This window comes from Pleurodeles waltl, chromosome 1_1 (assembly GCF_031143425.1).
Source record: "Pleurodeles waltl isolate 20211129_DDA chromosome 1_1, aPleWal1.hap1.20221129, whole genome shotgun sequence".
NCBI lineage: Eukaryota > Metazoa > Chordata > Amphibia > Caudata > Salamandridae > Pleurodeles > Pleurodeles waltl.
In genome coordinates, this window is record NC_090436.1 from 132,593,916 (window position 1) to 132,619,922 (window position 26,007).

At 43.2% G+C, this 26,007-nt stretch overlaps 1 protein-coding gene across 2 annotated transcripts in view; it reads right to left on the reverse strand.

Moving 5' to 3' along the window:
- The window catches only part of ST8SIA5 (ST8 alpha-N-acetyl-neuraminide alpha-2,8-sialyltransferase 5), a 341,938-nt gene that overhangs the window by 15,014 nt on the left and 300,917 nt on the right, over positions 1-26,007 (reverse strand). For both annotated transcript variants that reach the window (XM_069218874.1, XM_069218872.1), the window contains 2 exons: positions 11,323-11,435; positions 5,229-5,321 (listed from right to left, as the gene is read on the reverse strand). In XM_069218874.1, coding sequence (XP_069074975.1) covers positions 5,229-5,321; positions 11,323-11,435 — 206 coding nt within the window. The remainder of the gene's footprint in view (positions 1-5,228; positions 5,322-11,322; positions 11,436-26,007) is intronic.

Here is a 26,007-nt window from a genome sequence, read left to right on the forward strand (position 1 = left end):
TATATGGGGTTCATACCAAGAGTACTTATTATGTGGGACTTATTACGCAGGTGGGGTGTTTAGAGGGTGCTGTGTGAGTGGAGTGGATCGCGGCAGTCAAGCTGCAGCCCCCTTATGGACCACAGGGATGAGGGGATACTGTTGTGCTCTGCACTGCCAATGGTATGAGCTACCACATGGGCTCAATTAGATTTTACAGCACTGTATCCTAATGCTGTCAATGGCCTCTTGTTAAAATATCAAACTAATATATTTATTTTGCTCATTATATGTAGACTGTAGTGAATCGTAGTTTGTTTTAAAGGGATAGCAGGAGTTAGCTTAGCCTCTGGCTTGGAGACTCGTGCCCCCGTCACCTAGTGACTTTTAACCTACTTAGCTTGCTCTGTCTTAGCCCATTTAATTATTTAATTCATCTAAGATGGCTGCCTTGTTTATAGTTAGGCCACTTGTTATGCTTTGCATTATCAGTGCCACCGCGCTAAGGCGTCAAGATCAAGCGACAAAGACAAACAAACAGTAGGTGTTCACACTTACGGATTTTCCCCCTCTATACTTTCGAGGGATTTGTTTATAAGAATTGCCGTCCCAAGCATGTCTGTTATCTATTGTTTGGGAACACACCTACGTCAGGGGTCCTGGTAGATCTGTATAAATACATTGCACTTTAGACAGATAATCAGAGGGATTCCGACCAGAGGGCATCACCACCATCGCTGATATCAATGCTGCACGTCGTCTTGACGCTGACCCAGTCTTCGTGTCCCTGCGGAGTCTGAGATAGAGACCTCATTCCAAGGTAACGAGGATTGGGGGCTCCTCTCATGGACATCGCATTGGCAGATTAGGTTTAACAAACCCAGCTCTCCTTTAGGTAGGAGGTTAGGCCTATCATATTAGGGTATTAGGGCATATCACACATCTTATGTCTATCACATGTATTGCAAGATGGTGGGGGTCTTTGTAATAATGACTCTCGTCTTCACAATTCTGTTTCTTGCACTGTTCATTATCCTAATCATTGCAGCCCAAGCAACATATTGCAAATTGCAGTTGTGTTAAATAAAAACTATTGAAACTTTACTGCATCTTTGTCATTGCCTGTGTTTGAATGAGACATAGTGTATCTGTGAGAAAGGGGTAATCTCCGTTTAACCACGACACTCCCTGAGATGTCTTATTCTCGAGTCCATGCGTAAAGGCTGCCACAAATCACCTTTTACTATTGTGTTTCTGGTGAGGTGCTGCCAGTGAGCTGGAAGTGTTGGGACGACAGTTGCGACTTGTTGTAGGATAGGCATAGTCGCCTACAAACAAAAGTACTGTCATCCTTAAACCAGGAGTCTTGCCTAAAGCAAGAGTCCCAACTACGACAAGACCTCTGCCAGATTCCCTGTTTCAGTTCACATTTTCCCCCTTTGTTTCTTCTTTATGTACAACTTCTCTGCCACAGTTGTATCAAAGTGACTATTCATAAGGTATTTGTACTTTGTATATGTTATTTCTCTGTATTGGTCCAATGCTGCAATGTTATCATGCATAAAATGAAAATAAAGTAACCAAAAAACACTTCCACACACATCTACAGCACTCAACACCCAAGTTTAGTGTAGCTGAAGGCTTTCACCATCTTGAAAATGTCCTGGCACATGGCATTTGAGTCTAGCTGCAGTAAGGCAAACACAAACTATTGAAAAAGTGGTTAGGGTTGCCTGAGGGAACTTGTACCCCATTGGTTAAGGAGAGCTCAGGAGTTATTGCCACAGATTAGCTTGTGCCAGATGTAAATGTGCCTGCTCAAGGCACTCCATCAGAACTCTGCTGAACTTGGCAAAGGATACCAGGTGGACTGAACCTGCCACACTTGGCATCTATGATGTGAAAAGGACATTAGGAGGTTAGACTCCCTTCTACCTGAAATCCAAGGGCAGAAAGATGTATTAGGATGATAAGGCTGAACCCCGCTGTGGCTCCAGGAACATAAAAAAGCAGAAGAGGACATTTCTGTGAAGAATCCCAGCCAAACAGGGGCAACTGGACCTCAACTGGACTCTGCTGTTGCCCTTTGCTAGTCACGTGAGAGTTTTTATGTGCTCCCCCTGTGGTCCTGGGAACTTTGGAAGCGTACTCCTGTCATTTTTTTGGGCACCAAAAGTAGTTTGGGAACTTTTTCAAAACTTTAAAACTTTTGCTCCAGAGCTTCTAGGGGACCTACTGAAAGAAGTATCCAACCAGCAGTTCTACTGCTTCGGATTGAATTTCAGATATGTCCTTTTTTAGATTCACTTTTTTGAATGTCATTACTTATAACCCCCTCCCCTTTACGGGGCACATCTACATGGTGCATTTAACTTGTCAGCCATTACAGTCAGCCTCAAATTGTGCCTAGGTCCCAGTCTACAGCAACCACTGACTACCATTGGCGCGTTGCCTTTTTTGGCACTTTTCCCACTTAAATGTTTAAAAGTTAATTTCTCTTGTTCCCCTTATTGGATATTTGTCCTTTACGGTGTCATTATGATTGTTAAAAGTTTCTCTCGCTTTATAAGTTGAAGTGGGATTTTATTGTGTTGTGTTTTACGCTTTTTGACTGTTTACTAATTTTCCTTGAATTAAGCTTGTCTGCTCTGTGCCATAGCTAACAAGGATTGAGCTCAGGTTTAAATTACAGAAACCAATGACTGCACCTAACATGTTAGTGACTTTATTACTTATGGTTGACTGCCATCCACCCCAACAAACAATTTACTTTTTCACAGTATTGTTCTATATGACCAGTTTGTGTAAATGCCATATCAATTCTTGATCATTTTGTAAATTCTATCTTTCCAGTAGCAGGAGAAACATATTAATAAGAAGCCTGAGGAGGGAGCACTTAAAACACACTTTATAAAAAAAAAGTAGTTTTTTTTAAAAGGTACACTTTTAAATATTTATTTAATTGATACCTATTCATTTTGGGAGAACGCTATCACCAAATATTCTTTCTATTTTGTTTATTCATTTGTAATTTATTTAGACAAATTAGCATTCTACCCTTAATTCATTCACCTTAATTTACATTTACCTGCATAACATATCGTGTATTTGTAAATTATACTTTCTCCCCATGGTGCTGAATAACATGTTTATTGTTCCATACTCTGGGGTATTTTAATGGTTATTGAGGAACTAAAATGATGAATGGACCTGTTGGGATCCAAATCTGTACTCATTTGATCAAACAGAGATACTTGCTGTTGATTCATTAGGCCACTGGGCCACCAGATGCAGCCTTACTGTCCCAGCATGTATTACCAGTTGATGTATTGGTCCTTGCAATGTATTAACCAGGATCTACTATGCTGACAATGTAGTGCACTCTTTATAGCGGGCTGGACACTGCTGCTGTACCATTGCAGCCCTTGTTGTACTTGAGATTAAGTGGGTGCTTGGTTAGGTATGGTAAAGGTTGCACAATATTTATTGGCAATAATGGAGTAGCCTCATCTTAACTCCGAGAGTGATGGCTGCCTCATGGTGAGGAGCTAGAGATAAAAGCATAACAGGATGGAAGTTACTGTAGCCTGATGTCCTGTATTTAGTAGGCAGGAATCTATAAATGAACATCAAATATGGCACAGCTGTCTGCAAGTCAGTGAACATCCAAATAATGCTCTGGGTAAACAATATTCTGATGGATACTTCTAATACTTACCTGTAACTGCAGTTCTCCAGTATTGGTATCTTTCATAGATTCACATGCAACCCACTCTCCTCCCCAGAAAGGCTCCTCTTATAGCTCGGGATTATCTATTTCCACTTGTGCTAGAAAATCTGAGGGACTCAGCCTCTGTTGGGAGTGTTCTACATGGTGCTGGCGCCTGATTGGTTGTAGTTCAAGTTTGGTACTTTTTTGAAAAAGGACTTGGATAGGCTATTAAACTGACCTTTTCATTGCCATTATAACCTATGATAATGATACACATACTGCTTTATTAAGTTACCGGGGACTCCCATCTCGACGACGGGGAATGATTCAAGCATGTGAATCTATGAAAGATCCAGTACTGGAGAAGACATTTACCAGGCTTCTAGTAAGTAAGGCAAGTGGGAATACTGTATGGATTTGTTGCATTACATTAGAGGTTAAATTAATTTCCCTCAAAAGGCTAGAGCCTCAGACCACTGATTCAGAGGAAGGTCAGACCTTAAGCTCTGTGTTACAACCTCAGGGCACTAAAACAAGTGGGTGAGAGTGAGTATGTTTTTTTTTCTGTTCTCTGTAATATGCACTGCATTCCTTCCAACCAAATGCCTCTTGTAATTCTGGCCTTTTTTCTTTTCTTGACATGGTTCTCTTTTTTCTAAAATTACATTCCCTAGTATGTTGTCCGTCGTTGATTTCTGCCACTCTTAAAACTGCCTAAAGGTGCAACTTGTATACTCTGCATGTTTTGCCTACTCATTTCTGCGATTTTTTTCTTTGCATAACATCCTTAAACCATGCAGCTGAAAATTCCCATTTCTCTTTATAACTTTTAAAATAAATTGCATTCATTCTCTGTATTTTCCATTTAATATTTTTATCACCTTCAGTCCAATATATACAATTTGGAGACAATGTGATATATTCTATTTCATAAGGGGAACAACGTTAATGCAAATAACATATCAGTACATGTGAGTTTTGATTACAATTATGACTGTTGGGGGGAGTAAAAATCAGGGGACTGTGTGGTATTAGTGGAATAAGCAGAATCATAATTCTATGTTCATGAATTGATCAATTTATTATGGAATTGATGTATTGCTTGTGGTGATGAGTGCACACCTTTAAGTTTTTGAACTTTTTCAAGCAATGCATATGTTTATTAATAATAGTAACAAATCAAGGTCTGTGGTGAAGAGTGCTGACGACTAGCAACAAGATAAGCATAATCAAGTCATCTAGTGAACTTTAGTGAAGAGTTTGGGAGTTGATTACTGTGAGCTTCAAAGTTCTTTTTGAGGTACGTTTTTGGACAATAGTGCAGACTATAATAGGAACCTCCCTGCAACAAATAGAACACTGTAATTGACTATTTTGTGGTAAGAAAGAAGTCTCTTATAGGACCTTTTGCAGTCGAACCTGTTTACAAAGGTGTTGTTTGTGGCAAAGGCCAAGCTGAAGCACAATGCAGAACACGTCTATCACCAGAAGGAAATAATACAAGGATTACTAAATAACAGTACATCTAGTTACTCACCGTTCCATGATGATGCTGGGATTGATAGTCACAATGTCTGTCTTCAGTCCGACATCAACTAAGTATTTCTCAGATATGGGAGGTATGTTACACCTACAAAACAGAAAGAGTCTGTATTTATTTCCATTATTGTAGGTTTGATCACAATTTGGAAGCAGCTTAGTTCCTAATAACATTCTCCACGTTAATGTGTATTGCAGTTTGGAAAGTAGCAAAAGGAAGATTCTGCTAAATATTAAAGTGTACGAATAAAATGTATACAATAAAAATTGTATTTAGTATTGTATAGTGTGGGTCAGGTTTTGCTTTATATTTTATTTAACATTTTGCTATTGTGCAATAGTACCACATTTTATTGGTGGAATTTACATGAACTCAGAGCAAAACAATAGAGAGTGAAAATGCAGGTAGCATGACAGTGTGAAGTGGGGTGAGGATTAACATCAAGTTGGCAAGCACTTGTAAGCAGGATGTTTCTCCTCTGACTCTACAGTGCCTGGTCCTCACCAGATGGTAGTTTTTGGGTTGGACTGGGTTCATGTGGGAAAGATATGCTTTACTAATTTTCTAAAGAATGGTGGGATGGATTCTCGGCTGTGTCCGCAGAGTTCATAGGTTGGTGCCTTCTTCATACTGCTTAATGGCCAGTTCTGTTTTGTATTTTGGTGTCTTAAGGAGGATCTAGTTTTTGCTCTTTAGACGCTGTACCTTCTTAGAGCATTTGTAGTTTTGAAAATTACTGTGGACTTTACATGGGGATGGCCCTGTATACTAGGCAGCAGATTTAAAATTTGGGCCTAGCTTCTAAGGGTACACGTGCTTCTGGGTCAGTGTTTGAGATATATGAGATATAATGCCCTTTACCCAAACAGATAGCTTCAAAACAATGTGATAAGGTGTAATTCCTGAAAGCTATATAAGCGAGGACATGAAAGCCACAAACCTTTCATGATTCGGTTAAAACAATTGTGATGGGGCGCAAGCATGGAAATGAGCAAAAATTACCACTGAGGCAAGGATTAGTCTAAAGAGCAAAGCATCTGTTCAGGATGAGTTTGAAAAGATTTCCTATAAAGATGCTGAGCAGAGGTTGGCATGCATTCCCCGGACTACTTATAGTATAAATATCTGTCCTTCAGAAATATTAAAAGAGACTGAATAGTTTCCTAATAATGGCAATGTTTGTAAACTGCTATATATTGGCAAGAGGTGGGTCCAAGAATTCCAGAAAATAAATATGTTAAGACAATTCTGCAGACGCCAGGCTAGATAACTACCAACCTATCTATGAACTCTGAGATTTACAAACGAGGTGGAACACCACACTAGACATTACAATACCTGCAAACCCCTTTTCTTAAGGTAGACAGTATACCCAAGTTTTAAGTCGTGTCAAGCAGTAGTCAGACTGGTTTTATGACTGGTCATTGGAGTAAGACCACCTTGGTGTGGGCAGTGGATTATCACTTTTATCACATAGAGGTCAAATATCCGCTCTTGGAACTTTTGACCTCTTTTACACCGAACGCTGCTCATGTTCAGAGGGACCTTGTAAAGGGATGAAGAACACCACCTATCTGTACCTTTATGCTTTCAGAAAGCCTGTAGATAGTCACTGGCTCCCCATTGTTGCTTAATGTGCATACATTCTTATCTATGTCAACATTGTGATGAAATGCGCCTCGAGTCTCTACTTCTTCAGACTGTTTAGTAATACTCATTATTTTATGCTGCTGTTGTTCTGTTAAACTTATGTTTTCAGTCTATAATTGTTTTGTTAACGTAGGATTTTTGCTTAGCATGCATTAAGAGACTGGGGGCAAATTAACTTAGATGTCATACCACACAGTGCATCAACCAAAGTTGCTGTATTCCATTGCATGAATAGGAGTGAGTGGAGCTGTGCCATTTCTACTAAGATATGATGTTGTTGCACCATAGAGGAAGGGTGTCCGTATGATCTCTAGCATAGGTTTTGTACTAGAAGGATGCCACGCCTAGAGAATATGTATCACTTTCCAACTTTGTATGTGTGCTGCAGAGTACATCACACGTGTAAAGTTTGAAAAGATTGGAGAAAAGAAAACTTTTATCCAACCTTTATGCCTGCCTTGTGGAGACTTACATTGGTGGCGCAAAGCCATGTCTACAAATGCTAGCAGAGAGGGCTTTGCATCAAAATCCATTGGTAGGTGCATGGGAATGCCCATATACCACCAATGGGATGGACAGTTTACCCAACATAGCATTATGCAGCACATAGCTCTAACCTTTGGTACTTTAGGGCTACTTTCCTGCAGTAAATTCCAAGTCAGCACTTTGTGTCTGTTTGCGTCACTTTATATGATACTGCACTAGCATAAATTTGGCCCTTAGTTTCTTCTTGCATGGTTTGGCCTTGCTTCCAGGTGTGCAACCTCTGTCTCGGCTAGCTATGGGCAGGGCAGGCCTTGCATCAGCACTTATGTAGACCATTTACCACGTTGGTGTTAGCCTTCTACTTTATCAGTAACAAATTCCAAAGCTACCATTCTTGATTTCCATCCATTAGTGTTATGAAACACTTATGTAGACCATTTACCACGTTGGTGTTAGCCTTCTACTTTATCAGTAAAGCTACCATTCTTGATTTCCATCCATTAGTGTTATGAAACATCCTCTGGTTGCCCTATCTCTATACAAAAACACTGAATAACCTACACATATAAAAAATAAAATCCTAAATGATCTCTCTATATAAATGTATTGCTGTCAGGGCACCATGATATAATTCTCTCTCAATAATTAGCACATCACCTGTTGGACATTCATGTTTTTTGGATAGATTATGGAATATTTATTTGCCTCCCCAAAACCTCCGCCACGAGTCACAGGAGACCCTTCTACTCTGGAAGGTCAATTCACTTTTCAGTGACATCAAAGGTGCAGAATCTTTTCAAGTTAACATTTTGATTCATTTAGAAAGAGGACAAAATGAAATTGAGGGGTGTGCTAAACATGATCCAAAACAATGATTTCTGGTAAAGGAAATTTAGTGTCAGTTTTGATAACGTAGAGAAACTAAGGCCCATATTTATACTTCTTTTACGCCGCATTTGCGTCATTTTTTGACGCAAAAGCAGTGCAAATTTACAAAATATAATTGTATTTTGTAAGTTTGCGCTGCTTTTGCTTAAAAAAAGTACGCAAATGCGGCACAAACAAAATAGAAATATGGGCCTTAGTTGTATAATTACATGGGAAGAAGTTAATTGCAAAGTTTAATCAACTTGTAGGTAGGTTTATGCTGTGTAAATGCCGATACATAATCCTGCTAATGGAAATTACTGTAACCCCGCAACGCCTTAGACTCAGCACAAGCAACATCTCATGTATGTCTACCGGAGGTCTAAGTTGTGCTAAAACTTCTATTGTCAACTACTGACAAGGTAGAATCGTTGTACTCATTAATGAAGAAGGATGTGGAGGTTCAATACAAAACACTGGCACTTGCAGAGTAGCAAATAGTATTGACACCCTCACATGTGCCCCATCTTCACAATCTTTGGGTTAAAGGCATCGATCACCAGTTATTATAGACACCAGCAGACATAACTTTTGCACACAATGACGAGAATAAGAAAACCATAGTCTAAACTCATCACCATTGCACATAGCAGAGTTTAAATAGTCTGTGACTGAGCATCAAATGCAAGCATGTGCCATTTGTGGACAAGAGATTTGCAAATGTTTCAGGGGAAGAGAGTTTGTGTTGGAAACTGGCAATAGAATGTTGGTATTCCTATTGCTCGAGGGAGGCTATGGAAACCTGACAGTGAGACTGACTTGACTAGCTAATAACTGAAATAACTATGAGTTCTGCACCAAGTGAATTCTTGCAGCGTTCCAATGTATGGGTTGGTCTATTCCCTTTGAACGCTAGTATTTGAGGATGAAACTAAGAGCTGTGCTTGCAGGCCATCGTCACCTGTGTTCACCAGGACTGGATTAAGCTTAACAATACGGATCACAATCATAAGAAGTCATGAGGAGTCCTTGTCAACAAACCTGTGGTCATAATCAATGTATGTCTACAGTCGTGTTTGCCTAAATGATTCCAATGTCACTGTCACTTGTCAAGTTGTGCTGGTAGATCGCTTATGTTTCTCTCATATGAAGGACACCGATGTCAGCCTGCCTTATCAGAGTTAGATGGGCTGATAGTAGCCACCACTGAAGAGAACTGGAGGACTGCTTACTGTGAAGATGTACTTTATGGTCTAATTGAGGATTTTCTGGTCAAGGACACGGTTTGGGAATGTGTTTCAGATGTTCACCTGTCCTCACACTGCAAGACTATTAAGGAGTTGTCTTAAGGTCAATACTGGATAGTAAAGGGCAATTAAATGGATCACCATTCTTTATTCAGATTGGATTAGGTGGTACATTGGCTGATGCAATTTATTGAAGATGATAGCTTTTACAGGGAGTGAGAAGCCAAGGTCTCCACCTCTCTGGAAGAAGAACGTCCACCTTATTTAGAGATACTCGCATACATGGTAGAGATCTCTATGGTGTGAAGGTAGATGCTGCCATGATAGCTCTCTTCACAGAACATAAGGTTTGCCGAGTGGGAGCCATGTTTTAAGTGCCCACTCAGCAAGCATTTTTGTCCAGAAAAGACAAACTCACAAATCACAACAAATATGTGCCCTCATTCAGAGTCTAACAAGGATGGAGAGAGGAACAGACATGTCATTAGCTTTGAGGTTTCCTGAATCTACCTTATAAATGCACATGTAATAGCTAGGCGGCCCCAAGTATTGTGTGATACCTTCAGGCAGTTCTGGACTTGTAGCCTACTGCACTTTGCACGCTGGGATTTTAGTCCCTATTTACACTGTTAAAAGTGAAACTGCAAGCCCCAGAAATTCATGTATTTGGCTGAAAAAGAAATGTCCTTGACAGAAGTAGAGCACTAGCCAGTAGACAAGACATCTGCATGTGTAAAAGAATGATTAACAATGCATTCAGTGAATGGGTGGTGCATATAGTGCATTTACTGCATATAGTCCTTCACTCAAAGAGAGAATAAAATAAAAGCAAATAAAAGATCTCACATGCATGTTTTCAGACATTAGGCTATATCTTCAAATCGATTGTTTAGCTCACAACTTGGGTATGAAGCACACATAATCACTGCACCACCACCCAATCCATCACAGCCAAGTTTATCTGGTTATTGTGAACAAAATATTCAACCAGTGAGACAAGAGTCTCATGAGTCTGAACATTTTCTACCAGAATAAATGGTTGCCTAGCAAGTCCATGTGGCATGATGGATGCAATACATTTTCATCGCACATGGTGTTTGTGTTAATAATTAAATGCATGGCTCACAGAGAGTGGCAAATGCACTGGGTAGCTGGTGCTACCTACGCAATATTTTTGTCCTCTTTAGCGGGCATGTGGCCAAGCAGTTTGTGCTGCGTCCCACTTACTCGAGCGGAACCAAGCCTGATTTCCACATGGCTGGTACACTACAACGATGACACAGATTAGATAAACAATACTGCCATGGAGTGTACCCAGAAATATTACAAAGAGTTCAAATTAATTCAAACGTTCTAATTCTTCCAAGTCTAAATGAATCATTATAATTGGCCTATGTAAGCCCAGATGTGAATCTCTTGCTCACTGAGCCATAAGGACTCAAGTTGGACTTCACTGATGAGGCCCAACAATGAGTTGACTGGGGTTGCATTTGTTACTTTTCAGAGGGAATTTGATCTGTTCAGATTGGACTGTTCCTACTGGAGCAAGACTAAGCCTGATTTGAACTTGGTTGGCCACAGACAGGCTAACAAATTATAGGTGGTAGGGAATATGCCCCAAGTAACAGTGATTCAGATTAATTCAAGCATTTCTATCCATCCGTATATTGCAGCCATGGACAGCTGCACAACAGGGCCCCCTGTGACTAGACTCACATCACACTAGGGGGCCAATCCCCATGGAACCGGCATGGAAACAAAATAGCCACGTCCCCTTGCCAGGGATGAACAAAAAATTTGGTACACAGGGATATTACAAATAAAACTTCCACTTGGATTACCGGAAGACAAAGTCTGCATTATCAATCTCTCTCCCACATCTGCTGTTCTTCAGTATTCCTCCATTCCCCACCACAGCACACTTCTTGAACTGGGAGCGATAGTATGGCATGTCCTGCAGTAAAGAAAAGTAAGTTACTTTAACAAACTTGTGAATGTATCTTGATTGAAAACAATGTTCATATTTTGTGAATATAACCCCCCCCCCAAAAAAAAAAAGAATCTTGTAATAACCAATAAGAAGTACTAGTGTAATTTATTTCTTCGATTTACAGGTCCCGGACAAGGCAGAAAGTTGGATTGTGAGTCCAGTGCAGACAGTGCAAAGGAAGTGTAGACATTTGTAGGAAGATCCGAGCTGCCTTGTGATGACCTAACCTGCAATGGGCAATGAAGAAACGGCATTTCCCACTGATTGTTAATACACAGATGCAACACATAGTGATGCAGACATGTGTTCTTGCTTTTCAGAGCCTAGCTTTATCATCACCTCAGGTAAAGACAGCTCGCTCTTTTGTGGACAAGCCCACGCTCACCCTGGTTCAGAATGGCTTGTGGAACAAGGCAGTTTGGCTTATGCCCACAACAGAAACAGCCCTGCTAATGGAACAAAGCATGTGGCTGGTGGGAGTGCCACAATACTGCTGCAGTGATGCGCATCCCCTCGTATAGGAGGTCCTCTAATGTCTGTCTCTGGGTTAGTGTGCAATCGCACTGCCACTGCATCTCAGCTACTGAAGGATGGGATGACTGACTGCAAGGTCCCCTTGAATGGACACCTTTACTGCCTACCTGTGTGGGTTTCCCCTGTCTTTTAGCTTCTGCCCTTCCCATTTGAAGCCTAGAGGTGGACGCCCCAGTCATTCATATTGCTGTCCTGAAGCACTCTGGTTCCTGGTGTTGGCATAGGGGTTGTGCTTCCAGCTGAAGGCTGAACATTTTAGGGCAGGGTACGTACATTCATTCATTAGTTCAATACACCTAGATCCTGGGTTTTGTCTTCAGTCTAAGACAACAGCAGACATATGTGCCTATAAATTGAGGAATGATCATTGTGTCAGATGCTGCCTGCGCTTGGGAGGCCTGGACATGTGTTACTAGGATGGCACCGTTTACCTCTTTATATCAACCCGGAGGATACTTTCGAACGGTACTTAGTCAAGAAATATTTTCACATTTCAATTTCATTTTGTGGCTCATTTAACCTTTTTTTAAGAGAAAAGTAACACTTTTCTTAGTATGTCCATGCAGTGCCAGCCTATGTGTTACTAAGATGAATGAGTCATCAAGCCATTAAACCCCTTGTAAACGTATGCCATTATGCCAGCTGTTTCAATTGCTGCCCAGCTGGCATTTCTTTTTATAAACTGTGCTGTGTTCAAGATCAGACATCAGGCCTGGCGCCCGCTTGAGCCGACTTGACAGAGTGTTCTTACTTTTCGGAGATGGGAATTAAAGTTTGGACCTGAAAATTCAGGTGTGTGCCAGAGACATGAATCAACGCTGCCATGAGGTCGTGCTGTTGGTTTTAGAATATACAGCATGCAGTTTGTGACTTGGAATCAAGGAAGTAGGAGCGAAGGAATATATAATCTCGCTCTTCCATTACGTCATTTTGGGGTCGCAGCTGCGACCCCCAGCTTGCACCTAGCGACCCCTTGCACTGCCTTTAGGACCCCTGGGCTCAGAGGCAGCAAAATCAGTCCCAGGAGCACAGGGGCAGTTCGTCCTTATGGACGCCGGTTGGGGCTCCACTCACTCTGCTTTCTGACAATTCTTTATTACCCTAGTAGTGAATAATAAGATATTATTCACTATTAGTGTAATAACAAGCATTTGCAATGCAACGGGTCTCGCGTTTGCTCATGTTAGAGCTGATCGCGTTGTAAACTCCTAACCCGACTTTTCAACTATCGGGCAAAAGTGCATTTATGTACATAACCCGAAAAAGTGAAATTAACTATGTAAAGCGCTCGACTTCTGCCACGCTCGTAAATTAGAGAAAAAGAAGTCCACGAGCCCGATGGAAAACAGCGAGCCTCGCATGTTTTCTGTACTTGGTCGCTGCGCTCGAGGAGGGCTAGCTACTGGAAAAGGCATGACGTATGCGTGCCTTCGACTAATGAAAGCAAGCAGATTTTATTAGGCAAGCCCACGAACCAATACAAAACACTGACGTGAAGTTGACAGGGCTCCGAGCCCTTTTTCTAAATACTAAAGCGTCTCGCTGCGATACGCATGCGCGAGCGCATGCAACGCAGGCTCGACCCTAAAAATGGAGTGCAATTAGCTGGAATAGGCCCTTCCATGGCAGCTGAGGCACGAAAAAAATGCTTTTAAATGTATGTTGTGTGCGCGATTGTGGATGTGAGTGCGTTTATGTGAGTGTGTTTAAGTGTGAATTTGTGTGTATGTGGAAGTATGTGTGTATCAGTGAAAGTGAAGGTCAAAGGGCATGTGATGTCACTTCCGCTACCCCTGGCATTTCGGTGAATTGACGTCCACGCACTCTGCCAGTCTAACTGTGGTCCTATCGGCCAAAATACGCTGTGTCACTACTTAGGGATACTAAAGAAGCCCGCGGAGAGCGGCCCGCTTATGCAGCTCAAGGTTGCCAACAGAATCATAAGATATGGGGCAAACTGGGGGACTATCACAACTGGATGTGGGAGAATGACAAGGTTCCGAATATGCCTTGTGATTTACTGTGAAATGATTAGGTGGGCTGTGGTCATGTTTGTGTTTGTTAGCAGTCTTTAAATGGACCGATACCGAGTACCAGCACTTTTCAGTTTTCTCCCATTGAGTACCAGAACTTTTCCTTTGGGCAAGAAGAGTACCAGTACTCTTAGTGCAACAGGACTCCGGCTCTGAAGAATGTGTAATTGCAGAGCAAAAGCTGCTGAAAATAAGCTTTCCAGATGGAGCATGTCTGTGCTGCTCTGCCTGGCAATAGACAGTTTATGACGGCCTGGGGTTGTGGCTGCAGTCTTATGTTCCACTAGGCATCGCAACAGGAATGAGATGTGGTCAGAGCTCCGGACAGCGGACCGGTGGAACCAGGTTCAAATCCTGGCGTGGGCTCATCATCCTGTATTTCTAGGCAAATCACTTAACCACCCGTGCTTAAAATAAAATAAGCTTGAATGCAGAACTTCTGATTGTCATGTAAAGCGCTCAGACACCTTTGGGCCAAATTTGCCCTATATCAAACTGCAAAGAATTACGACTTGCACATATGACATAGAAGCTGATTTCCTGCCATGTCTCACAACACACACAGGGACAAATTTACAAGGCCTTTGCGCCACTGGAGCGTCACTTTTTTCGACGCTCCGGTGGCATAACCACTTCTTCATATTTACAAGGAGATGTTACGCCACTTTTTGTGGGTTTACGCCTCCTTGTAAATATAGGCCCCTCCTAGGAAGTTTTATGCATCAGAGGGGCATGCAATAAGTGTTGCAGTGAGCATTCCTTTTCAACACCCATTGCTTTTGACACTGCCCCAGATATACAAGAAGGCGTAAATGTGAGACAGCGCCAAAATCTAATGCCACCCCAGGGGTGGTGTTAGCATGGCACAACAAGGAGGAATACTTTTGTTCCACCTCGTTTTTTTTTACTTTTTCTATTTGTGCTGCATTCTACAGCACACATGGAAGACATAAAATGCCAAGGATGATTGTTTATGTGCAGGAAGGGACACCTTCTTGCACATAAACAATCAGACCCCTCAACTCAGACACCCTTGCACTATGGTGCAAGGATGCCTGGGTTTGTGCGCCTGCTTAATTTAATTTAGGGGTGCACTGCATTCTTGTAAATATGGTGCATCCCAGCGTTTCAAAACTGCCCAGCACGGCGCGTCTAATTTTGGCGCAGCACTGCGCTTCACCAGTTTCTTGTAAATCTGGCCCACAAAATCCAAATGTTCTTGTTGGGAGCAGAGTGTTCTGTGACCTAAGACTCAGGAGGCGGTAATTTGAGGCAAAGCATAAGTAAACGGGACCTCAGCCATATTTATATTAAAAAAATATATATATTTTGAAGGTTGCTGCAAGTGCCGATTTCAGTGTTCTTGTATGTACATGTATGTGCCATGTGCCTATCCCTGCTGTCACAGGCTCACATGTAGTGGCAGATCTAATAGGGCCAGGCTCATTTACTCTTTCTCACGCTCAGTTCCAGAAGTGCAGGGTTTGGGGGGTATTAGAATGTGGGTGTCAAGGTGACATAGTTTACAATTATCCAAAAGAATCCATAGCAACTCTTTATCTTTAACTTTTTGATGTGCTATGAGATGTTTGCATTGTGCCCTTTCAAAATAAATTGCATTTTCTGCAAATTTGTGTCAAAATGCAGGATTTGGCTCACCTGTCAGTCAAGAAAAAATTGATATTGTTAAATGCCTGCCTCACAGCCACGCCCCCAGGCACGCCCCTAACTGTCCCGCAAAGCCATCCAATCAAATTAGTGATAACGGCACCTCATGTTTCCCATTTAAAGCATTGTTTGTTAGTGAAAGCTATAAAATAATAAAATGTGTTTATAACAAAAATAAATAAATAAACAAAGTCAGGTTGGCTTTCATATGTGCAATAGAAAGATATGTTCTTAAATCTGGCAGATCGCTCTCTGTTTTATAAATCTGTTAAATGCTGCCTTGACTGTAAAAGAGTGTTTAAAAATCCTCCCACACTCGCCTCCAGCCACTTTTCAGCTGTGTGAAGGTTTAGAGCAGTCTGCTCCCCGGTCCCTTCAGCCCCCACTAAGGATATTTGAACACCATCACAATAACTCCCTAAAAACTGAGGGCCCACCAAATCACTTGTGGCTAAAGCCACTATCGATTGGGCATACCTGTAGTCCATTCTAATGCTGAAGTCACTATTTTTTGGTGGAATTATGATGGAAGGGATCTGAACCGCCCCGGGCTGCCCCTCCATCTAGCCCCCAAATATAACACCTCTTCAGGATGTCTCAGCCTGGGCGTCTCTGTCGAAGGATGGTCCTAGCAAAGTTGAGGTCTGTTAAGGCCTGAGTAGGATCTCTCGCACTGCCCCTTTGACACCTGAAACATCTGAAAGGCCATGCAGGCAATACCGGCATAAAGAAGGCTAGTGCTGAAATCAGCCTACATCATTTCTCAAGCAGGTTGCCTCGCTCCATCCCTCTTACTAAATACAAGATCACAGGACCTGTACTGCCATCTAGCACAAGGAGCCACTCAGGCCCATGCAAAATAATCCTGCATGGCTTTATAAATCGTAAATTAACCTCTTAGCTGCTGGCCCTCCCCCGTGCTGAGCCCTTTTATGGCTATTTGGGGTAGTTTGCGCTTAGGCCTTCATAACTTTTTGTCCACATAAGCTATCCATGCCAAGATTTGCGTCCTTTTTTTACTAACTTCCTAGGGATTCTAAGGGTACCCAGAGTTCGTGGGTTCCCCTGGAGAAGACCAAGAAATTAGCCAAAATACAGCTGAAATGTCTTTTTTTTAATAAAACAGGAAAAAAGCGCTGCTGAAGAAGGCTTGTGTTTTTTTTCTCCTGAAAATGGCACCAACAAAGGGTTTGTAGTGCTAAAATCACCATCTTCCCAGCTTTCAGGAACAGGCAGACTTGAATCTGAAAACCACATTTTTCAACACAATTTTGGCATTTTTCTGGGACGCACTTCATTTTTACTATTTTTTGTGTTTTTAGCCTCCTTCTAGTTAGTGACAGGAATGGGTGTGAACCAATACTGGATCCCGGAAAGCTAAGCATTTCTGAAAAATAGACAAAATTCTGAATTCAGCAAGGGGTCATTTGTGTAGATCCTACAAGGTTTTCCAACAGAAAATAACAGCTGAAATAAAAAAATATTGAAATTGAGCTGAAAAAACCTGCAATTTTTCTCCACGTTTTACTATGTAACTTTTTCCTGCAATGTCAGATGTTTTAAAGCAATATATCATTACGTGTGCTGGACTCTTCTGGATGCAGGGATATATAGGGCTTGTAGGTTCATCAAGATCCCTAGGTACCCAGAGCCAATAATTGAGCTGCACCTTGCAATGGGTTTTCATTCTATACCGGGTATACAGCAATTCATTTGCTGAAATATAAAGAGTGAAAAATAGGTATCAAGAAAACCTTTGTATTTCCAAAATGGGCATAAGATAAGGTGTTGAGAAGCAGTGGTTATTTGCTCATCTCTGAATTCCGGGGTGCCCATACGAGCATGTGAATTACAGGCCATTTCTCAAATAGACGTCTTTTTTACACACTATCTTACATTTGGAAGGAAAAAATGTACAGAAAGACAAGGGGCAATAACACTTGTTGTGCTATTCTGTGTTCTCCCAAGTCTCCCAAGTCTCCCAAGCTGTAGATTTTGACCTCTAGCTCAGCCGGCACCTAGGGAAATCTACCAAACCTGCACATTTTTTAAAACTAGACACATAGGGGAATCCAGGATGGGCTGACTTGTGTGGCTCTCATCAGGTTCTGTTACCCAGAATCCTTTGCAAACCTCAAAATGTGGCCCAAATTCTTTTTTTCCTCACATGTCGGTGACAGAAAGTTCTGGAATCTGAGAGGAGCCACAAATTTTCTTCCAACCAACGTTCCCCCAAGTCTCCCGATAGAAATGGTACCTCACTTGTGTGGGTAGGCCTCGAGCCTGCAACAGGAAATGCCACAAAACACAATGTGGACACATCACATTTTCCTAAAGAAAGCAGAGCTGTTTTTTGCAAAGTGCCTAGCTGTGGATTTTGTCCTTTAGCTCAGCCAGCACCCAGGCAAACCTACCAAACCTGCGCATTTTTGAAAACTAGACACCTAGGGGAATCCAGGATGGGTTGACTTGTGGGGCTCTCATCAGGTTCTGTTACCCAGAATCCTTTGCAAACCTCAAAATGTGGCCAAAAAAACACTTTTTCCTCACATGTCGGTGACAGAAAGTTCTGGAATCTGAGAGGAGCCACAAATTTCCTTCCAACCAACGTTCCCCCAAGTCTCCCGATAGAAATGGTACCTCACTTGTGTGGGCAGGCCTCGAGCCTGCAACAGGAAATGCCACAAAACACAATGTGGACACATCACATTTTCCTAAAGAAAGCAGAGCTGTTTTTTGCAAAGTGGCTAGCTGTGGATTTTGTCCTTTTGCTCAGCCAGCACCCAGGCAAACCTACCAAACCTGCGCATTTTTGAAAACTAGACACCTAGGGGAATCCAGGATGGGTTGACTTGTGAGGCTCTCATCAGGTTCTGTTACCCAGAATCCTTTGCAAACCTCAAAATGTGGCCAAAAAAACACTTTTTCCTCACATGTCGGTGACAGAAAGTTCTGGAATCTGAGAGGAGCCACAAATTTCCTTCCACCCAGCATTCCCCCAAGTCTCCCAAAAAAATGGTACCTCACTTGTGTAGGTAGGCCTAGCGCCTGCGACAGAAAATGCCACAAAACACAATGTGGACACATCATATTTTCCTAAAAAAAACAGAGCTGTTTTTTGCAAAGTGCCTATCTGTGGATTTTGGCCTCTAGCTGAGCCGGCACCTAAGGAAACCTACCAAACCTGTGCATTTTTGAAAACTAGACACCTAGGGGAAATTAAGATGGGGTGCCTTGTGGGGCTCTCACCAGGTTCTGTTACCCAGAAACCTTTGCGAACCTCAATATTTGAAAAAAAAAAAAAAACTTTTCCTCACATTTCAGTGATAGAAAGTTCTGGCATCAGAGAGGAGCCACAAATTTCCTTCCACCCAGCATTCCCCCAAGTCTCCCGATAAAAATGGTACCTCACTTGTGTGGGTAGGCCTAGTGCCCGCGACAGGAATAGATCACACAATGGTCAATGTTGGTCCATACATGAGGCAACTGTTGACCCTGGGGTGATCCATTCCTGATGCAGGCACTAGGTATAGGCGCTCAAGTGGGGTAGTGTTTTTATCAGGACAGGTGAGGAATTACTGGGTGGTAGGAATATTGTGGATCCCAGCATATTACTGTAGTTTGTGTGACAGAAATGCAAGAAAAATAGAGTTTTTATTCAACATTTCAGCTTTGCAGGGTATTCTGGGTAAGAAAACTTTGGGGAATCCACACAAGTCACACCTCCGTGGACTCCCCCGGATGTCTAGTTTCCAGAAATGTTTGGTTTTAGTATGTTTCCCTATATGGCCGCTGAACCCAGGACCAAAAACACAGGTGCCTGCCTTGCAAAACCAGTTTGTTTTGTGATAGATAATTTTGATGTCTCCACAATACGATTTGGGCAGTGGAATTTGGAGCTGAACTAAATTGGGGAGCTCCCAAGAGAGCCCTCTCTCTCTGTGTTTGCCGCTGTATTCACCTGCGCTCTGGGTTGGTCTTACCCACTATTGCCCCGTTGCACAGGCTGTGTTTGCGAAGGGACAGCAGGACTGTCCTCATCACCTCCCTAATAATTTACTGGAAGAGTAGTTATCCAATGGGACCACTCCGACTGAAAAATCACTCCCAGAGTCTGTGCCATTGTCCTATCCTTCAGATGCTGTCTCAGTATCTGCTGTCTCAGTCTCTGATCCTATGTCAGAACTGTCCTCCATAACACGAGTGACGGCGTCAGCAGCAGTCATCCATCAGGATGCCATCTCTGCTATTGGTTAAACTGTTGCTCTAAAACACTAGCCTACGTAGACAGTCACAAAATTGATGGTGTGTGTGTGATACATGCAACAGTAGAGGACACCTTACCTGTGCTTCTTTCCTCAATCAGCACGTTCTTTCAAGACACTCAAAAAACACCTTCTCACATACCATTCGTCACAGTCTTTAGCACCTCCTGCACCCAGTCCAACAATCATTATTGGTGCTCCCACTCCCATGTCCTCCTCCTTGGATTCCCTTATTACCACCCAGCAAAAGTGCCCTTCATCTATCCATAGCCGCCCCTCACCCCGCACATACATTTCATTTGTATTATAGCGCAGGTAATGGCTGACTTTGCTAATGTACTCAGCTATTTACATAAAATACAGATTTGCTCTTTGTAGTAGGCATATAAACCTTCTGCGCTTCTTTATGGCACTAAAACTGCCACTAGACAAAAGTCTGATCCTTTTGTAGAAGAAACATAATCACAAGACTTACCTAAGTTTTTTATTGCTGCCTAAAAGCTACAGTTGAAATTTGTCAGTTGAAGTATGTGCATTGCTTTGAAGACGCAAGCTGCAACTGCAAGACAACTGGTGGCAAATATATATATATATAGAGAGAGAGAGAGCGAGAGAAAGAGAGAGAGAGAGAAAGAGATCACTTTTATATGTGGGTCTGGATTTCCTGGGGGGCGATCGCAGCCAACAGGGAAACCACACATGCATTGACAAAAGTGATAAATATATATATATATATATATATATATATATATATATATATATATATATATATATATATATATATATATATATATATATACATATATATCTATATAGATCTATCTCTATAAAGATATATCTATCTACGTGGATAGATATATCTATCTACATAGAAATATCTATAGATAGATCTGCTATCTACGTAAATAGATATATCTAAATATATATAGATCTATATATATATAGATCTATATATTTTTAGCAGTTGTATGGTTTCCTTGGGGGCCAAAATGGCCCCAAGAGAAACCCTACAACTACTAAAAAAAAAGTATTGCGCCCTCAGGGGGTCGCCCTGCCCTCAGATGACCCCGTGTCAATTTCTTTATTTTCTTTTTTTTTTTAAAGCGCCTGGAGGGGGGTGGACACCTTCCTCCAAGTAAGGCAGCACGTTTTCCGAGGTGGCCGACCCCCCCCCCCCAGTGAAATCCCTGGTGTCTAGTGGTGTTTCCTGGCCCTCGATCGCCGATGTGCTGCGATTGAGGGCCAGGAAACACGTTCAGGAAGGCCTCGTGTGAAAGGGGAGGGTCTCCCATTTCATTCAAGGCCTTCAGGAAACATCGGTTAGGCCGTTTGGGGCCGTTTTCCCCATCGGATGTGACGTCACAAAGGGGCGGGTGGGGGCAGGGGAAGATCTTCGAGGATTTTTTAACCCCCTCCCTGGTGTCGGCCAAGGTTTGCGTTGAGCATGTACCACTCATGCCCTTGCCATGCGCAGTTTTCTTAACAATAATTTTACTGCAAATGTTACAGTGATATTATCAATGTTATAGTTACCTTAGAACACGAGTTACAGTTACTTGAAATAACTCTAACAGCTTAATTTCTTAAGGTTATGCACATGTAAAATCTGAACCTAACTATAATGACCCTGTAACCTTTGTTTTTTTTATTTTTTTGCGAATATCTGCATTTCTTAAAATTCAGCTTCCTAACTATAACATCACTGTAACATTTGGTTTTCTTCAGTGAATTTCTAGGGGTTTTCTAATGTTAAGTAAGAGGCCCATCGCAATGCATGGGTGGTAGGACGCAGGGACTGGCTTGGAATTGTGCTGCCCCCACCCAAGTTGCTGCTCCTGCCCCTTCTCCTCCTTGCACTCCATTGCCCAAGTCCATGCCCCTGCTCTCTAATTATAGCCTTGTGTGGCCATTGTTCTCCCACTGTCCTTCCCGCCTGCCCTGATCAGTCACCTTGTTGAACCATCCACCTTCTCCCTACCCTCTGTTGTCGGAGTCCATGCAACAGCCCCTCCCTCCTGCCCTTCATGGTCTATTATGCTGCAACTGTCCCTCCTGTCTGTCTGCTATGGTTAGCTTGCTGCCCTTGCCTCTTTCACTTCTGCTCTCTGTTGATGGCCTTGTCCCCTTCCTGTTGTTTTCCATGGTCTTTTGTGCTGCAATGCCATCCTTCTTGTCCTGTGTAGTGTATTGTGCTGCTGCAACCCGTGACACTTGCCCTGTGAGGTCAGATTGGTGTCCCTGCCTATTTCCCTCCTGCCCTCTGTTATACAAGTCCATGTCCCTGTTTTAAACTTTATAAGAGGAAGATTCTGAAAAAGAAAACCTGAGGAACTGATTTTCTCTATTGACTTACATTGAAAAAGAGGAGATTTTAGGCAGATAAAATAAAGTCCTTTTGGGCTGAAAAACATCAGGAGTCTCCTGGCTGAATCGGGTCTGTTAGCATGTATGGTAGTACTGCCACTGCCTCTTCCTTCTGCCCTCGATGGTCTGTTATATTGCTACAGCTTCTCTTGCCTGTCCTGCATGGTTGGTTTGTCGCCCCTGCCCGCCTTTCCTCTGCCATCCATGGTCTGTTGTATTGCCACTGCCCCTCCTGCCTGCCCAGCGTGGTCAATTTGTTGCCATTGCACCCCCCTCTCTGCTCTCAATTATCTGAGTCCGTGCCCCTGACCTCTGGCTCCCCACAGTGTTCTAATGAACAAATAGATTCCTAACATTCTATATTTATTACAAAGTGTGGCATGCCTGACATCCTCTTGATGTAATAAAAACTGTCATACACAAAGCATTTCTATAGAAATTATAAAAATGAGAGGGTTTTATTAGCAGAGTAATTATGGTTAATGTTTTAAAAAATTATAATGAGGACATATTTTTTGAGTTAGCAAATGTTGACAAAGCACTTTTAAATTATTTGATATCTTTATGTTTTTTATCCAGTTGGCACTTAATTACTTGTTACACTTAGGGGAGAGGATGTAGCGTTGTGGCTAGAGCCGCAGACTTTGCAACTGGGGGACCAGGTTAGAGTTCTGGAGTCAGCTCAACATCCTGTGATTCTGGGCAAATCACTTCATCGCACCATACCTAAAACCAAAATGAATGTGTCCTTGTGTAATATAATTGATGTGCATGTAAAGCACTCCAATACCTTTGGGTCAAGTCTGCACTATATAAAACTGCAAAAAAAAGTAAAACATTAAGGGCCTCATTACGAGGCTGGCGGGCTGACGGCCAGCCCACCTGCCCTGTGGGGAGGAGACCGCTGTGGAGCTGGCAATCTCCACCCCGTCCCGATTACAACTTCTCCACTGGGCTTACTGGCAGAAATCTCCATATTTGGAGGTTTCCGCCCTTCAGCACAGTGGAAACGGTGCAGCTGCATTAACCTCGGCCCCACATGATGCCGAGGCCAATGCCGTCGCACAGAGGGGGCCTCCAGCACCCTGGTATGCTGTAGAAGACAAGGCATATTCCATGGGTGCTGGGCAGGCCCCCCCCCCAGCGGCCCCAAGCACTTCCCTTCCACCTGCCTTTCCATGGTGGTGCAACCGCCTTGGAAGGGCTGGTGGAAAGGAGACTCATGATCAGTAAGGCGGTGCTGAGCTCAGCACCAACGTGACTAACGACAAGTCTGACCGCCGCCATGCTGCCAGGAACCATCTTCTTGGCAGTGGCAGCAGTCCCCTGGCGGGCCGTTTGCCAGGATCATAATTTGGCAGTCAGACTGCCGGTAGTGCAGCGGTTCGACCGCCACAGCGGGGCTTGCGGTCTCAAGACCGCCAACCTCATAATGAGACCCTATGGGCCTGTTTTATGAAAAGTTTGCGCCACCTTTGTGTCATGTTTCGACACAAAAGTGGCACAAACTTACAAAATACAATTATATTTTGTAAATTTGCGCCGCCTTTACATAATTTTTTGACGTAAAAGCGATGCAGACTTTTCATAAATCAGGCCCTAAGTGTTTTGCACACTTCTGTCATTAGGCTATACGTGGGCTACATTTGAGTGAGATGTGTGCTTCATATGGGCTGTTTTGGCTCTGGTGGCCATCTTGGGAGATTTATTTGTTATATAGCTTCCCAATTTCCTTATTTACTGCAGTCTCCTCAGTAGAAAATGCTTTCACTTTTCCTCTTTTGATTCCATCAAGATGGCATTCAGATGTGCCACATTTTTGGTATAAATTCAGAATGTAAACACTCTAGTTGCTCATTAGAACATTGCAAGCTGCTGATCACCAGGGAGTTAACTGGCAGTCTGCTTCTGGTGTTGAAAGTGCATGTTTCACTCTGCATGTCAGAATGTTTTAATGAAATAGAAGAGAAAGATATATGAGAAATCACTTAAAACATGTCCTAATTTTTCTTTCAACAGACACAACAAGAGGGCGCAGAAGTAGTTTCACTGGTGGACCTTTCCTTATCAATTTAGTGTGGAACCCTACGGGTTTTTAAAATTTGACCTCCCCTACAAGATAGTGGTATGCTTCAACGTTAGGCATGCTACAACGCCCAGGTACAGAACAACATCTTGGACGGAGCAATGAAATGATCTTTTTGAGGCCTACTCTCCTCTCGTTGCCAGGGATCTACGTGTGCAGTTAAAGTTTACAACTGTCTTTGGGGGTCATTCCAACCCTGGCGGTCGGTGTTAAAGCGGCGGCCAACCCGCCAACAGGCAGGCGGTAAAAAAAATGGAATTCTGACCCTGGCGGGAACCACCAACACAGACCGCCACTTCAACACTCCGACCGCCACGGCGGGACAAACAACAGACAGGCGGCAGACAATGTACCGCCCACCCTATCACAACTCACCAATCCGCCACCTTTTCCGGGGCGGGAGCCCCGCCGATAAAAACACGGCGGAAACAGACTACGAACCGGAAAAAGCTCACCCTACACACTCCACGAGGAATCTGGACAGCATGGAACCAGAACTACACATCCTACCAGCAATTGTCTACCTGCTCCTCTACCAGGAGCACGAACGCCGGCGCAGAAGACAGCGGTGAGTACTGCACCTACGACACAGGGGAGGGGGGAGGAGAAAAGAATACGGGCACACACATACGCGACACCCCCCCCCCACCCAACTACCTACACACCAATGCAGAGCAACAACTCAGAGTGACACCCCCCAAACCCCCCGGAAGAATGCAAAGACAAAATAATATGTTATTGGAATTCAAATATATTGTAAGGCTAAGTAAATAAGTAAGTCGAACATCCCATAACTATATACACATATATAAATTGTTCCGTCAAAATTGGCTTTCTGTCATTGTACGTGGGCCAATGGTCCTCAACACATGGGCAAAGCCCACACATGAGACCCGAATCCATTGGAGAGAACACTGCAGGGGCATCAGATAGGAAAACTACAGGCACCTCAGGGGGAAGGGAAGGGGGGGCACCTCAGCCACATGAGTCCACGACGCCAGATCCACGAGGGGCCTCCATGGCCACTGTTCAGTCCTGGGGAGTGCAAAGCCACAGTCTCTCAAGTCGCTACAGTGGGTGGCTTGCCCACTGTTCAATCCTGGGGAGTGCAAAGCCACAGTCTCACAAGTCCCTACAGTGGGTGGCTTGCCCACTGTGCCATCCTGGGGAGTGCCAAGCCACAGTCTCACAAGTCCCTACAGTGGGTGGCTTGCCCACTGTTCAATCCTGGGGAGTGCAAAGCCACAGTCTCTCAAGTCCCTACAGTGGGTGGCTTGTCCACTGTGCCATCCTGGGGAGTGCAAAGCCACAGTCTCTCAAGTCCCTACAGTGGGTGGCTTGCCCACTGTGCCATCCTGGGGAGTGCAAAGCCACAGTCTCACAAGTGGATGACAGACTCCAGCGGTACTGGAGGAGTCTTGGTGCCCAGAGTGTATCGTGCAGCCCTGTCCGACACTGATCCGGGCCTGCCCCTTCTGCCAATGTGTCAGCGGTGCTTGAGTTGAAGGGCCCAGCGGAGCGGTGCAGAGACGGCGATGCCCAGCGGAGCGGTGCATGAGTTGAAGGGCCCAGCGGAGCGGTGCTTG